This window comes from Dermacentor silvarum, chromosome 7 (assembly GCF_013339745.2).
Source record: "Dermacentor silvarum isolate Dsil-2018 chromosome 7, BIME_Dsil_1.4, whole genome shotgun sequence".
Classification (NCBI taxonomy): Eukaryota; Metazoa; Arthropoda; class Arachnida; order Ixodida; family Ixodidae; genus Dermacentor; species Dermacentor silvarum.
Window position 1 is genome coordinate 131,615,157 of NC_051160.1, and position 14,758 is coordinate 131,629,914.

A 14,758-nucleotide genomic window follows, 5' to 3' on the forward strand; every position below is an offset into this window, starting at 1 on the left:
GCCCGAGGTTTCATTTGTGCTGTATAACGTTGACGTGTATGACCCCGTGCCACCAGTGCTTGTAGCTTGGTTGGTTTTGGCCGGGCGGTTGAATCGACTGCCAAAGTTTTCGCGTTTGGTAGCCCAAGAAAGACTACTCTCTTTAAAGCTTGTTAGCATGCACTCGCATCATATCGCGTCACATACCTTTTATTACAATAAGTGCATTATGATAATTGCGACGATTCGTACCTTTCGCTTAGAAGTGGGTTTGATGCCACGGGCTAGGGTGAACTTATTTTGCCTCGCAAATAAATCCTAGGCTTTTGCGTTTTGAAACGCTGCTAAAAAGAAAACCTAAAATAGAGTATTTTAGAACGATCATGTGCGACAGGCAGTCTCTAGCCATTTATTTAAAACGCTGTTGCTATACAATTTCCTTTCGCTCTTTAGTGTGGAGCTAGCTTGACAGAAAACATGGAACATTATTAGCATAAATAAAACAACCTAATGATTTCAGCCAACTGCAACTTTATGCACAACCATGCAAGCAGAATTTTGTGCATGCTTAAATAAGAATGTCGCAGTTTCGCCCCAAAGGCGAAGCACCCATTACGATAGCGAATTAGTAGACAGCTGTACGAAGTAAGGATAGTAGTTTTATGGACCGTATAAACTTGTAAACATTCGCTAACTACACAAGCATTCTGTCACGCACGTACAGGAAAACATTAGCGCATCCCGGCCGATGACCGCGGACACTCGCTGTCAAAACGCTGATGCTAGTAATATCGGCAGCTGCAGCGAGCGAAATTGCCCTTCGTGCTGCCTCTCGTTCCAATGCGAACTACCGTAAAAAAATGCAATATATGTTGAACTTATTTTCGAAAGACCCCGGCATAAAGTCGACCCCCGTCTTATATACCGGTAATTTTTTACCGGTCTTTTTTTTGTCTTTTTTTTTTAGAATTAAAGTTCTGGGGGTCGACTCATATTCTGGTCCGACCTACATTACGAATTTTACGGTAAGCGGCGGAACAGAGCGCACACGAAGCCATCAGCCCTCGGCGCGCCTAGACTGTCGTTCGACGTTACACCTTTGCGTTTCGTTTCTAAGGGTCAAGTAATCTGAATACTCATAAGCCACCTGCTTCAAGAAACGCGCTCTTCGACCCTCCATCGGCCCCTCCATCACCTCTAACCCGGCCATCTTGAACTTGCGCCGCGCCACCTATAGGTATTGGAAAGTGCGAATGGGAAACTATGATGGCATGACACTTTTTTTTCTCGTACTCCGGCAAAGAAACGTTATAACCTGCACCGATCCCAAAGGTGCAGAATAGCAAAGCTGCCATGAGGGCACAATAGGAGAAAATACACGGTTGTTGCTATGCAACGCTGGCAATTTTGACTATTAGGTTGAGCACATGTGCCAGCAGCCTCAAACGAGAGGGTTGGCATTAGCCCAGACACAAGTGGGAAAGAAACAAAATCAGTTGTCGCCTAATGTGTAGACCATCAGGCTTTTATGCTGGCAGACTGAGGTTGAATCGCACTATCGGACACATTTTATTGACGAGTCCAAAACAGAGGGACAAGAACTTACCTTCCTGCATACCTACCGTGAAGCTCCTGGTATGAAACAAAGAATGCTTCCCATTGAAAACGTTGCGATTGCCAAAGTAAACGAATAGCCAACACTTACCAAACAAATTAAATGTACATACTAGAAACAGTACTTGCAAAGTTTACTTACTGCTGGTGTTGTATGATGGCAGCACAAATTACTGTCGACATGTTTTTGTAGATGGCAAGATTGCAGCGTGTGACGACAATGGAATGATGACGATAGAGATGACAGCACGATGACGACGATGGCCCCGCTACTTGGTTGCAGCGGCTGACCACGAAAATGGGCAAGAGCCAAAGGAAGCTATTCACTTTAAAGTAATCTCAGCGTTCGCACCATGCTGCCTTGAAAATATTCTCCGCAAGCACTAGGCACTGTGTGCTAAGGGTTATATGCAAGGTTTATAAAGGAGGTAGTGCCCGAATACTGTGGCAGGAAAGCCAATTTTAAAAAATTGTCCTTTTGGAGCTCAATGGGCTGAGGCTGAAAAACATCGTGGCCTGGTCGAGAATTTGAACTTGAGACCGAGTGTAAGAACTCGATGTTCTACTTATGCTCCATGCCTCATTCGCAGTATGCCAAGTTGGTGACAAAAAGAAGTTGCACAACATTCTGCGCAGCATTTACCTAGGCCACGAACTGTTTGCTCCGCAAAAATGTAGCTGAGAATAAGTTGACACGTGCACAAGTCTCTCGTGCTAAAACTCGTGGACATTTTGTCAAGAAAGTGGCTAGCTGCAACTTTTTGTTCTGGACGTTGTAGGTTCCGTAAATAATGTTTCGATTTTCTACGTACTAAACACAGTCATGTATAATCACATGCACATGGCTTTCCCTTAGCTTTCACAAAGAGTCTGACAACACAAGACACAAATTGAGGAATTTTATGCACTCTCTGTACGAAAGTAACATATTTATGCAGCATACAGTAAAAAGAAAAAAAATACGCATTTATATTTACAGCAATACCGTAGCAATAAAATGTAACAAACTTTTGTTGAATACCAACAAGACATACGGTGGCAGTCAAATCATGAGAAGTCAACAGGCACTGCAGAGTGCAAGTGCAAAAGGAAATCGACGGTTTCAATCAGCATTTCATTCCCTTGTTTTACACTCGAGAACATAATTCTGTTTGCAAACCTAGTTCACTGAAGCACAGTTCACTTCTGCAACCTTGGTAAGGACATGACTGTGTAGCTCTCCCTGCATGCGTGTCTACACTGCACACCCTTTAGGTGTAACTTTGCCACAAAGTGATAATCGTAGTGAATCCTCTGTTCATTTGGTTTCTTCACACTGCATGCTCAGCGACTTCGCACTTGTACCTTTGCATTCCGCACCTAAGGACCTGGGTACTAAATACCTAGGCCTCTGACCCCTAGGATACCTGGTACCTAGGTCTTTATGCGCTAATACCTAGGAACCTAGGTTCCTGACATGAAAGTGCTAGGCATGCAACAATGAAGCAAACACACACATCGACAATTATTGCGTGGCAAGAATACACCTTGAAGGGTGATAATTGTGAAGAGTGCCAAGCTTGGGAAAATTCTACCCTAGATATGACTCGAAACTGTGTGCAGTTTTTTCCAGCCACAACTTCTCAGTGGTCGCCGAGCATGGTGGTCACTGTGCAATTTCATGGTGCATACTTTTACCCTAGCCAGAAGTGATGGAGCTAGCGCCAGTCAAGATAGGCGTGCTCCAATGGTGCAATTCATTTACAGGACCACTTTCACTGCAAGTCTGCAATGAGCACACCCGAAACAAGTCACTCATGGGCAACCTGAAAATTGCTCATCGTAGAATGCTGGAGCTGATGGCAAAAAATGCATCTTGTGACACTTGTGAGCAATCCGTATGCCAACCTGTGGCAACAACACAGGCCTTGCTGGGAATCTCACTCTCTTGTTCAAAGTATCGCAATCCATAATTCACCGGTGCTATAAACAAAGAAGCGACAGCAATACGCACATGGGATGACTGTCCCATGTGTTTTCTCCCATACTCACATATGCTACTATACCGGGTGTTTCAGTGAACACATTAAAAAACGCTTAAAGGGTGCCTGTGGCAGATAGCACAATTCTAGTTCACGAGCTGGTCTGCCTCAAAGAGGCGGAAATTACTTGCACAAAAAATTGAAATGCATAACCGAATAGAAAATTCACTAATTAAGTTTTTAGCTAATTACCTTATTGCAGTTTACAACATTGCAATTTACAAATTCTAGACGTGGAGTTCGCAAGGCGAATCTACTTGGAACGAATTCTCAGGATGACACCAGTTTCAAAATATTAATTCCTGAACTTTGCGGAGAAATCCATTGGCATACCAGTTACTTTTGTACTTCAATGCATAAAATGACGTTTTGTTAAGAAAATAACTGGAACGCGAATCCATTCCTCCACAAAGTTTGGGAATTCATATCTCGAAACAAATGTCATCCTGAGAATTCATTCCAAGTGGATCTGCCTTGCGAACTCCACGGCAGGAATTTGTAAATTGCAATATGGGCCATAAGGTAATTAGTTATAACATTAATTAGTAAATTTTTGTTAATTCTTCAGTTATGCATTTCAATTTTCTGTGCAAGTAATGTCCACCTCTTCGAGCAGACCAGCCCATGAACTAGAATTGTGCTATCTGCCACAGGCAACCTTCAAAAATTTTTGAAAGTGTTCACTGAAACACTCAGTATAAATCACAGCCCAAAGAACCTTACCTCACTCTCGCCCAGGTATAATAGCTCTGGTTACACCTGGTGTACTCTCTCAATAGCTGATCGATTTGTTTGTAAGTGCACAGCAAAAGCACAGTCCCAAATATGGATACCTTCCACCAAACCTCACCCGAGTTTCTCTTCACTAATAATGAATGGCATCCCCACCAGACTAACAAGCACAACAGGTCCCAGTAGCCTTAAAAGCTTCTTACTTGTTTTTAGCACTGTTAAATTATGAATCGCAGCATTTATACCAATAAGCCCAGCTTTGTTGTTCATTTGCTGTACGATGAAAGCTCCCCGTAAGGTGCGAGCTTGAAAAAGACGCTGCACGGAACTGCATCTACTGAAACCTTGAGCCACAGGCTGCGGCCGTTTCTGCACAGACCACTTCAGGGTTAACTTTCTGGCCATTAAAGTGCATGCTACAGTGCCACCATTCATAAGAGTGATGAAGAATCCTGCTAAACTACTCAAAGTGAACGCTAGAGGCCCTATACATGCTAAAGCACCACGAATTGGTCATTTTGACGTACTGCACATACACTTGCACTACACTGCCTTGCACAGACTATTGGCAAGCGTCCTTGGCCTTGTCTACCGCCTTGTGCGAACTGGATACTTTTATCTCATCAATTTTTCAACCAGCTCTGATTGACTATCTCTTAGATGCACTGGTGCTCTCATATAGGTCAGCTACAACTGCATTCACGCTTGTCCTGTTTCTTACCCACAGCAGTAACAAATCTCTCCATTTTAATGAAAGCGGCTATGTTACATAGGCTGGGGAGCCACTGATACACTCCACAATTTGGTCTTGATGAGAAAAAAAAAGTCCTTCATGAACACCCATGAAGAGGCAATCAGCACTGACGACGGTTGACTGTACAAACCAAATAACATGAGCTCACTAGCGTGACCAGCACAAAAATTGAATATCAAGCCGTTGCAGTGAGAAAATGGCTAGAATAAAAGACATGGCACTCATTCCAAGATTGACGAGGCTGCACCTCGATAACTGCAAGCTAATGTTTTCATTACAGCAAAAACAATGTTTAAATGCTATTTTTTTTAAAGAACTGAGAATGATGGTAAGTCTGGGTATGTGTCTCCCAGCATCAAAGTTCCTTATTAACAACAAAAGAACAAAAAACAAAGTGCTGCGTTATCTTTGTGGCCAACGATTAGGTACTGCACTAACTAAAAAGCAGTGCTCCCGACATGCTAGCAAATTGCGTCAGATTGTCCACCACAGTGTGCAGAAAACAAAACTCGACAGACCAATGCAACAGCCGACACAATTTGCTATGATTACACCTCAGCCAACACCTGTGCGTGTTTCACTCCCACGATAAAAGCTTCCTGCCTCTGAAACTCAAAATGCTCAAGCCGCAACACTCAATCTCCGACACCGCCAGAGAAAGGAAAACTTGGGCTTGTCAAAATGCAAGAATTCAGTCCACAGTGCTCTGAAATTTCCTTGTGACAAACAAACTGAAAGTAACGGCTAAATGTCTCCAACATCGATCACAGCCCAATAAACTGTACCTCTCTCTTGCCCAGGCAAACCTTCATAATTCACACCTCGCCGAAGTACAGCACGAGATCCCTTGGTCATCAGGCACCAGCGTCAAATCATCACATTTCTGCGAGCTCAAAACAGATGATCAAGCACTGAAGCCAAGCATGCCAGGACACCTGGTAGCTCAAGACAGCAGCAGCACATCTGTCGAACTCTAGTTCCGTCACTGCGGGCGTCCAAACTGTTTGCCTCCGTGGCACGGCCGCAAGAGAACGGTCCTGACGAACGGAGTCACAGAGTCATCACATGGACACAGTCTGGCCACAGTCATCAATTGTCCTGGACGTTTTCGTGGACTACATCAAGGCGGGCTTGTTGCTGCAGAGTCGCACTCCTGTAGCATGATGGTGAGCACGTCGCACAGGGCTTAGCTACCTGAAATTGCCGTCAGTGATGCTGAGTCAGGTGAGATGTTCTTCTTTACTTTCATAAAGTCTCTGCTCCGTGGCAGAGTATTGTGTATTCAACAAATGTTTGTCCACTGCAATACAAATGCGTTATCAAATGAGAAATATAGTGTTTTATTTCAAAGCTTGCAACCGAATGTACTCGCAAGGGGAAAAATAAGCCTTTCAATCTCACCCTCCGTAGCAGAGTTGTCGTTTATTCTTTTTCAAACTTTTTCTTTTACCCTGAAAAGAGCTTGAATAGAATCAGTGAGCTTCACAAGAAACTTGGGTGCTCCAGCTATATTTGGCGGCCTCCCAGAAGCTGATTAACTGGCAAGTGCATTGCAAGAGCACTGTCATGAGTGTGGATGCTTTCCTACCAGTCCTCAAGTAAATTCCTGTGAGCTCCCACTAATGAATCGCTCCGCTGGACTTGCGAGGGCCAGATGGGGTTGTTACCTGAAATATTTTCAAAAGCTTAAAGCTGGCGCCAGAATATTATAGATGTTATAAATACCTGCATACAGTGCGAGGTTTGTATTCGGATTTAGGCTACTTGAATCTGCATCTGATTTTTGAGATCCTAATGACTTTACATGCTTGATTTCCAAACTGATTTGAGGTTTCACTCAAAAATCAAACCCATGGCATTCCTTATCAGAAGCAAAATGAGCATTTTTCAATTAACGAGCATCTTCATTCATGGCTGCCTCAGGGCAATGAACCACTCCATGAATGGCTGCGCCACAAAGCATTGAAGAAATTGCTCTGACAAAATTGCTGCCATCTGCCGGTGAAATTCCCGCCAGTTGCAAAATTCACTGCAGCTCTATGCAAGAGCGACAGCAGAGGCACAAGTGCTAGAACCATTGGAGCTAAACAAAGCTAAATGAAAGGAGTTTTGACAAGAACAAAGCATAATAGAAGTTAAATTATTTTCTGCGCAACAATCCATTGACTGATAATTTAGGCTACAAGTGAAAGCAGTCAGCAATTACCGGCTGCCAAGTTACACATAGCTTCAACTTAGCTGAGAAATTAGGTGTGCAGTTAGGCTTCACGTTGAACTGGTATGAGTTGGCTCAATTTACTCAATTACAGTCAAGACAGCTGACCAGCAATCGAGTTCTGGTGAGCAGTTGCTGCATTTTCTTTTTCTGGCATAACTAGAAGCTGCCACAGTGGCTGAAAACGTGCAGGTTTGCGTCAGTAATATTGCCTGATCGGCATATGTCATTTAAATCTTTCTTTTTGGTCTTCAAGATATGCGGATTAGATATTGTCTTTAATCACACCAGAACTGCCCCATGTAATGCTTACACTGACGCTCAAATTATATACGAGATTTTATGGTGTGCTTGCAACATTGTAGTTTGGACTAAGCCTTCTTAATACAACAACCTATAAAAAACTAAGCTTATGTTGTCTGCCATGCAATTTACTTCCATGTACATATATATCATGACAACATTTTCTTGCAAACGCATTTAGTATGACATATTGACAGACTGTAGCATGAGCCCATATTTATATGACTCGGCACTGAATATAGTTTCTAATGTTTCTGCCAGGCATTCCTGAGGCTCTGAGCCAAGTTTGGCAGCATGTGCTGGTTTGAATTTGCTGGTCCCAGGTTAAGCGAACATTTTCGTGGACTTTCCTCATGCCTTCCTCACTGCTTCCCGTCTCCAATCAGCAGCAAGGAATGTCTCCCAGTTTTCCAGGCCCCTTCTGTGCCCTTTCTAAGATATACTTATTTGTTTCCTTCTGAAATGTGGAAACAGCTCAGCGCAATATGAAGCATCGGCTTCAACTTCCTCACGCCAAATTCCCGGCATCTCCTCTGGTTTCCATTTAGCGGAAAGCACTCTACGGCAAAGCTTTTTCAGACATCAACCGTCTTTCCTTATGTCTTTCTCACAGGATCGCCCGACACACACACAGGCACACTCACACACAGGCAGTCAGCCTCGGACCCCACACAACATGTTTTCGACTTGTAATCGGGGCGTTCCAAGAACCTTCAACCGTGAAAGAGCTCCACCCCTCTCAAGAAGAAGAGCTTCTTCCTTCACAACCAGACGCAAACGCTTCTCCAACATCCCCACTCCAGAGAAATCAAGCCTTCAAGGGAGCAGGGAGCACATGTTTTCGAGAGCCTAAAGAGGATGACCTTGCCCGCCTTTGAGGCCTGCTCCGCAAAAACACCTGCCGCGCAGTGCAACTACACAGAAATCCGCACCACAGCAGCTTCGCACTCTCCGTTCCCGTCATCGCAGCGAGGAACTGTCACCAGAACGGCAACGGCACGAGCGAGGCGAGCCAGCGGAACAGGGCCACGTGGAACAGCGTCGACATGATGAAGAAGGCATGCACAAGCACAATCCAGACGATGTTGAAGTCGACGCGCAGGGGTGTCTCGCGCAGAGGAGCGAGGCTCTTGCCGCTGTCTTCCCCGCTGCCCTGATGGAGCCGCCCCGGGAAGCGCCCCGTGCGGTAGAAGATGTCCAAGAGGTCCTCCTTCTCCGCCCACCGGTCGTACAGCCATTTTGTCAGGGCCTGGAAGAATGAACGGAAATTAAGAGCACACCGTCATAACGCTTAAATCTAGACAAAGAAATGAAACAGAAAACAGGCATTCTCCTCAAGCAGTGTGAATACCAATCATTATGACAGTGACACCGCAAAGTCTAGAAAGGCACATTCAGGACATTGCTCTGGCATTTACAGTGAAACTTCGTTATAATAACACAGGTCATAACAATGCAATCACAACTTTCCTGGAAATTTCCATAACCTGAACAAAGAAGCAAAAACTTCCTTTAACCATCTTCCTTTAAACAATATTGTTTGCTGCCAAAATCTGGCGGCAAACAATCTTGCTTGTAACTCATCTGATTCAGCAGTTTTAATGTTCCCGGAGCTGCTCGCTACCTTGCAATGCGTCATACCGGCTGTGCTGACGAGTCGGAAGCCACGCTCACACTCTGCCCCTCTCCTGCATTGATTGATTAGCAGTGACAGCTGCATTGAAGAAAGCAGTCATCTCGCTGCCGAAAATGCAGCGGAAAGTAATCTTTCACGGTCCCTTGTTGCTGTGCACGTTTTTTTCCATTAGCTTACTCAGTGGTTACTAACAGCACCCTGCTGCCCCTCCCCTTTCTGGGTGGACAACTGTTACAAGAAAGTGTGTTTGACACCCCCTTTAACTTTGTTATAACGAGGCTTTGCTATATTTACATAGATGGCAAAGTGTTTACTGAATACCTTTTGAAAAATCTGTGGCTAGAATTTTCTACAAATGGCTTTTATGCTATTCCTTTTCGCACTTTCCACACTTCGTCAGTGGTCAGAGCAACGTTTCACTACGCATTATCACCTGAACAGCCGGCCATGAATGGTAGATGATACAAGTGGTATGGAACCGAGTGGAAGGCATCGCTACAAAATCGCAGCCCGCATCTCAACCATTGTCATGCTGTCGCTACAGATAAACGAAAGTACAGTCAATGCATGCAACATGGCCGACGACAATGCCGGCAACGTGCCAAAATGAAAATATCTCTATTTCTGCTCGACTCATGCATGGAGTCTGAATTATTGCACGGTGCGCTGTAGGTTGTCCAAAATTTCGGTCGTCCTTATACATTAAGTCTAGGGCACTAGTGGCGGTGCCACGGAGCTGTCCAAATCATCAAGCATGTCCTAATTATCAGCGTCCCAGTTAGCGGTAGGTGACTGCAGTTAGTTTTCACTGAGCGTTTACCGTCTACTAAGCATCCTCAGGCCCATGTAAGCTATTTGCACACCACCGCTTTGCAGTAGTGATAGTGTGTGCGCACACAATGCTCATGCCAGCAGCTGAACATTGTTCTCACGCTGCTGCCAAATTTTCTGCACATTCTGCCCTAATGTGCGTATCTTGGCTTTGTTGTTTTGCAGCCAAGCTGACTGTGTGTCGCTCGTGTCTCTGGGGTGTGCGCCTGTCAGAAATGCAAAACCAATGCAGTTCTCTGCAGTGCCTGAGCGAGTGAAATGCGAGCAAAGTGCACTAACACCCAGCTAAAGCTCTCTAATGTGAACAATGACTGGTGAAGTTTTATGAAAGGAAAAGTTTCCCTCCACCTGAATGTAGCAAAAAGCTGCAAAGGAGAAAACCCAGGTTGGAAGCACATACAATCAGTCCCCACACAATACACTATATGCAGGTTAAAGAGTCAGGTCTCTTCCCTGCATGGCATGTGGCCCAGGTAACCCCCACATTTTATGGGAGTGTCCAGGAGCCTGCTCATCCTCGCCACACTCAGTCCCAGGACTTTCCTAAGGGCGTGGCTTGCAGGCTCCTCCTCCGACACACACCACGAAGAGCGTTTTAAGCGTGTACACCCCCATAAGTGATAGTTCGAGAATACGGCACACCTTATCGGACCTCTCAAATGTATAGGCCTGGCTAAAGACTAGGCCTCCATTTCCTCCACAGGACTGAGGGTTTCACTTTCAATGAAATGTTCTCTCACTCTCCCTCGGATCAAAAAAATCTTTACTACGAGTACAGCTGCCGACAAGGCGGTCAAGAGGAATGTAGACTGGCTGTAATACCTTTCCAAGACAACAAAAATATTCGTAAGCAACCAAGTGCTGAGTGCCGAGTGTCCAAGCGATTACAGTTCAACCCCGCAATTACGAAATCGGCATTGAAACTGAAGAATTTTGCTGTCGAGAGAATTTCATTTATTGCGAAATAACACAGTACAAATAGGAAAATAGTCAGCAAAATGAAAATTATAGCAAAAATCAGTTAGCTCACCTTGTCGACCCTTGCCATGTAGTAAACGCAGATTTTCCTTTGCAACGCAACAAGTGCAGTGAAACCTTGTGCAGTGAAACACCACATTAACGACCTATTCAGAAATCCCCTGCTAACTTCTTATAGTTTCAATGTAAAAATATTTCAGTACTACAAACTATTTAGTTTCCTTGTTATGTTAACAACGCCTCAGTACTATGAACTAATATTCCGAAATCTGGGGATTCTTAGATTTCCGTGTATCCTTCACGGCAGCCGAAACAGTAGGCTAGCAGACGACAAGGCGCAGAGAGTGGACGCTGCAGCGCTTGGGTCCAGAAAACCTGATACGGTGCCCGAGAAAAAAAAAATCACAAGCGAGAACTTTGCAATCTGTTGCAGAGGCGACGACGCATCAGGTTTTACGAGCGCATGCTCCACTCAGACAAGTGTCACCTAGCAACAGAGATGCATCTCTTCCTTCTTTCACCCTTTTTTCCACGCACGGATCTTTCTTTTGCGCTTCTTTCTACACATGGAGAAATGTAACCAATGCGGGCGTGCCACACGATCGCACTTTGCACTTTCCGAATGGTGTCGTTTACGTGCGCTTGTGCTTTGGCATAGTTCAGGTGTCCACCTCGAGCGATACAGCAAGAAACATTGCACTTTGGAGCCCACACGGAGCTACCTTTTTGTCGGTAGTTTTCTTAGGCATCAGCGTCTGTTTTGCTCGTGTCATTCTTATTAAACGGTGCTTCGGTGCAGTAGAGGAGGCGCTGTTCGGTGGTGCATGTGCGGCGGGATCTGCCAAGAACAGGTGAATGGCGGAGCGGCTGTCGAAACAAGCAACACGGTGGCCATGACAACTTCCGGCGCGTGCAGCTGCTCCGAGCACCGGGCCATTTTTTGTAAACAAAGATTGCGGTGCCCATGCAAGCGCAATGCTGTGGCACTTTACGCAATTCAAGTGTGCAGCAAAGGAAATTTGAGTGCATTTTGCACTCTGCTGACCTTGCGCGAGCAGGTAAGTGCGTAGAGAAACGTCCATCAATTTTCATTGTTGCGGGATTGCAGTTTAGCAAGCATTTCGTTATCGAGAGGTACGAATGCATTGAACCCTATGCGCGTTCGCCGGGAGATACGAAAACATTTCGTTGTCGTGAGAATTTCGTAGTCCCGGGATTCCGTTATCGTGGGTTTCGACTGTATTCTTCAACCTGTCCTTTGGACCGTGTAAGCTTGTCAATACTAGTCAAAGCTCGATATAATAACGAGTGTGGATGTTCGGCCTTCTTGTTAAGACATAGTACTTAGAAATAGTTAAGAGGAAGCTTTAGCTTGGGGGCTCCCATCTAAATAAATACATGGGAAGAAAGAAATTGTTTCTTGGCAACCACTGCACCAAATTTGACGAGATCTGTTGCATTTAAAAGCAAAAGTTCAAATCTAGTGACTGTCGGTAGTGCATTTCTGATTAAGGCCGTCAATGTTTTAATAAAATTGCTGAAAATCGCAGGTTTTCACAACACGAAACTATCGAATTTCCAACTCTGTAACTCGGCTATGAAAAACGATATAACAATTCCGTAAATTGCATCTAATAGTACATCTAAAGCGGACAAAATTCATGTATTACACATGGCTCTCAAATTTACCACTAAATGTCAGTAGGACTTTTGGAAAACCCTTGTAAACAATGTAACAAATTCACGTAAGATAACAATTCATATACAACATTTGTTCGCTTTGGATGCTGTAATCGATGCAGTTTACAGAACTGCAATATCTGTTCATGGTGCCGAACAATGAATCCGCAACCTTTGTGCATGTTTTTTTTTTTCAAGCTTACCAATTTTTGCAAATTCCTTGTAAGACAGGCCCTAAATTAAAATTTCACTACCAAGAATCACTAAAATTTACCTTTCGCTCTGAAATGCAGCACATTTCATTGAATCGGACCAGTGGTTATCTCAGAAAAGCAGCATCGGAGTTGGGCCCGAGCTAAAGCTTCCTCGTAAGCACATGGATGACGAGGACATCAAAGAAGACAGACAGAAGCACCTGTGTGTGTCTTCTTTTACGTTATCATCTATACGATTAACTGTTTGATATAATGAACGCAGCTACAGCAAATTATTGTACATAATGAAGTAAATTTAAATTTCGCTGATCATGCTTTATTTCAATGAGTACTCTACTGCTATAACAAAACCAAAAATGCAAGTTCAGAGGCAATATCGTCTACACTGAAGGGATATTTTTTTCACACGCAGCTTAAAATGTGTATTCCCGATATAAAAAAATAGTCAAATACTCAGCGTAAGCAACCTAAAACAGCGCGCTCTGAAATGCAGCACATTTCATTTGAGTCGGACCAGTGGTTATCTCAGAAAAGCAGCATCGGAGTTGGGCCCGAGCTAAAGCTTCCTTAAGCACATGGATGACGAGGACATCAAAGAAGACAGAAAGAAGCACCTGTGTGTGTCTTCTTTTACATGCTGGTCTCGCATGATAATCCTGATTCCATTGTTTCGTAGATGACGACGCAATTGTTGACATTTTTAATTAGACAGTCGATACTGGAATACCGAAGGGGATCACAAAATAGTTTTATATATTGATCATTCAAAATATATTAATGTGCCTTCCTGAAGCTTATCTGAAAACTGTGCGCGTTGAAGATTGTGAAAAGAAGGAATTTGCCAATTTGTTTCTCAAGGCAGCGCCTAATGCACGAAAGCTTACTTATTTTTTTTTTTTTCAGACGAATGTCACAAGTCACTAAGCTGCAGAATGGTCTTTGACAATCAAACTCACTGCAACTCTAACCCTAAACGCTTGTGTCACCTGGCTGCAAGACTGTGCTGCACCTCGCATGCATCGTGTTGCAAATTTTTATTCGGGATAAGGCAGAAATAGACGCAGCGTGAAAGCAGGGCAACCTGTCTGAATAGGCGCAATGCTGCCATCAGCGCACTTGCACGGCGAATTGCGCGTGAGCTTGACTGGCAGCATGTCTGTTACAACATGCCATAGTGCGTTGGCATAATATGATAGTACGTCGGCAATGAGTCAACCAGACAGGCAGATTCAAAAGTGGGTTTCAGCTTGCAGAACACCCAAGCCCATTCCCACTGATGTGTCCCTGTGAGCATGAATAAAACGAGTTCCGTGCAGATTTTGGCTTGCAAATTACACAGCGATGAGCCTTGTGCACCGCTGCCGCGATGGTCTCTCTGCAAAGGGCGGATGCGATGTGTGATGCTTTTGTTAAATCCAAACTGTAATGTTAAGATCTGTCCAAGTGAGAGTTGGGGTAGGATTCATTTTAACCACTCGCAGTACCCTAAAATGCAATTCCCGGAAACCTTACAAGACAAACGTGGCGATGCTGACATCTAGACTTTGGCATCTCATGCCCGAGCCACTCAGTGAAAAGATTCAGTTTCATCCACACTGTTTTTGTGGAATGCGCAATCCGACTAGGAAGCCTTTGGCATTCTTGAAGCAACGTGATGCTCCCCTTATTAATAAAGAAAGCTTCATGCACGACAAATTCTGCCTATCAGTTTGCTTTCACCGCATCCAAGACTGTGCTGCGCTGATGCTTATGAAGCAAATCTTGCCATTATGGAGCGCAAACAGACCCTTGCTGCAGGAG

General features: G+C 44.4%; 1 protein-coding gene across 4 annotated transcripts in view; it reads right to left on the reverse strand.

Moving 5' to 3' along the window:
* Nucleotides 1-2,485: 2,485 nt before the first annotated feature.
* LOC119458444 (acyl-CoA:lysophosphatidylglycerol acyltransferase 1) overlaps nucleotides 2,486-14,758 on the reverse strand; it is a 154,807-nt gene continuing 142,534 nt past the window's right edge. The window contains exons 7-8 of one of the 4 annotated variants that reach the window (XM_049671215.1): nucleotides 8,551-8,867; nucleotides 3,537-6,294 (exon numbers count right to left, since the gene is read on the reverse strand). In XM_049671215.1, the coding sequence (XP_049527172.1) occupies nucleotides 8,598-8,867 (270 nt within the window). In that variant the 3' untranslated portion in view covers nucleotides 3,537-6,294; nucleotides 8,551-8,597. Of the gene's footprint in view, nucleotides 3,029-3,536; nucleotides 8,122-8,550; nucleotides 8,868-14,758 lie in introns of those variants that run through there. The other 3 variants (XR_007468037.1, XR_007468038.1, XM_049671216.1) reach the window with 3 other exon arrangements.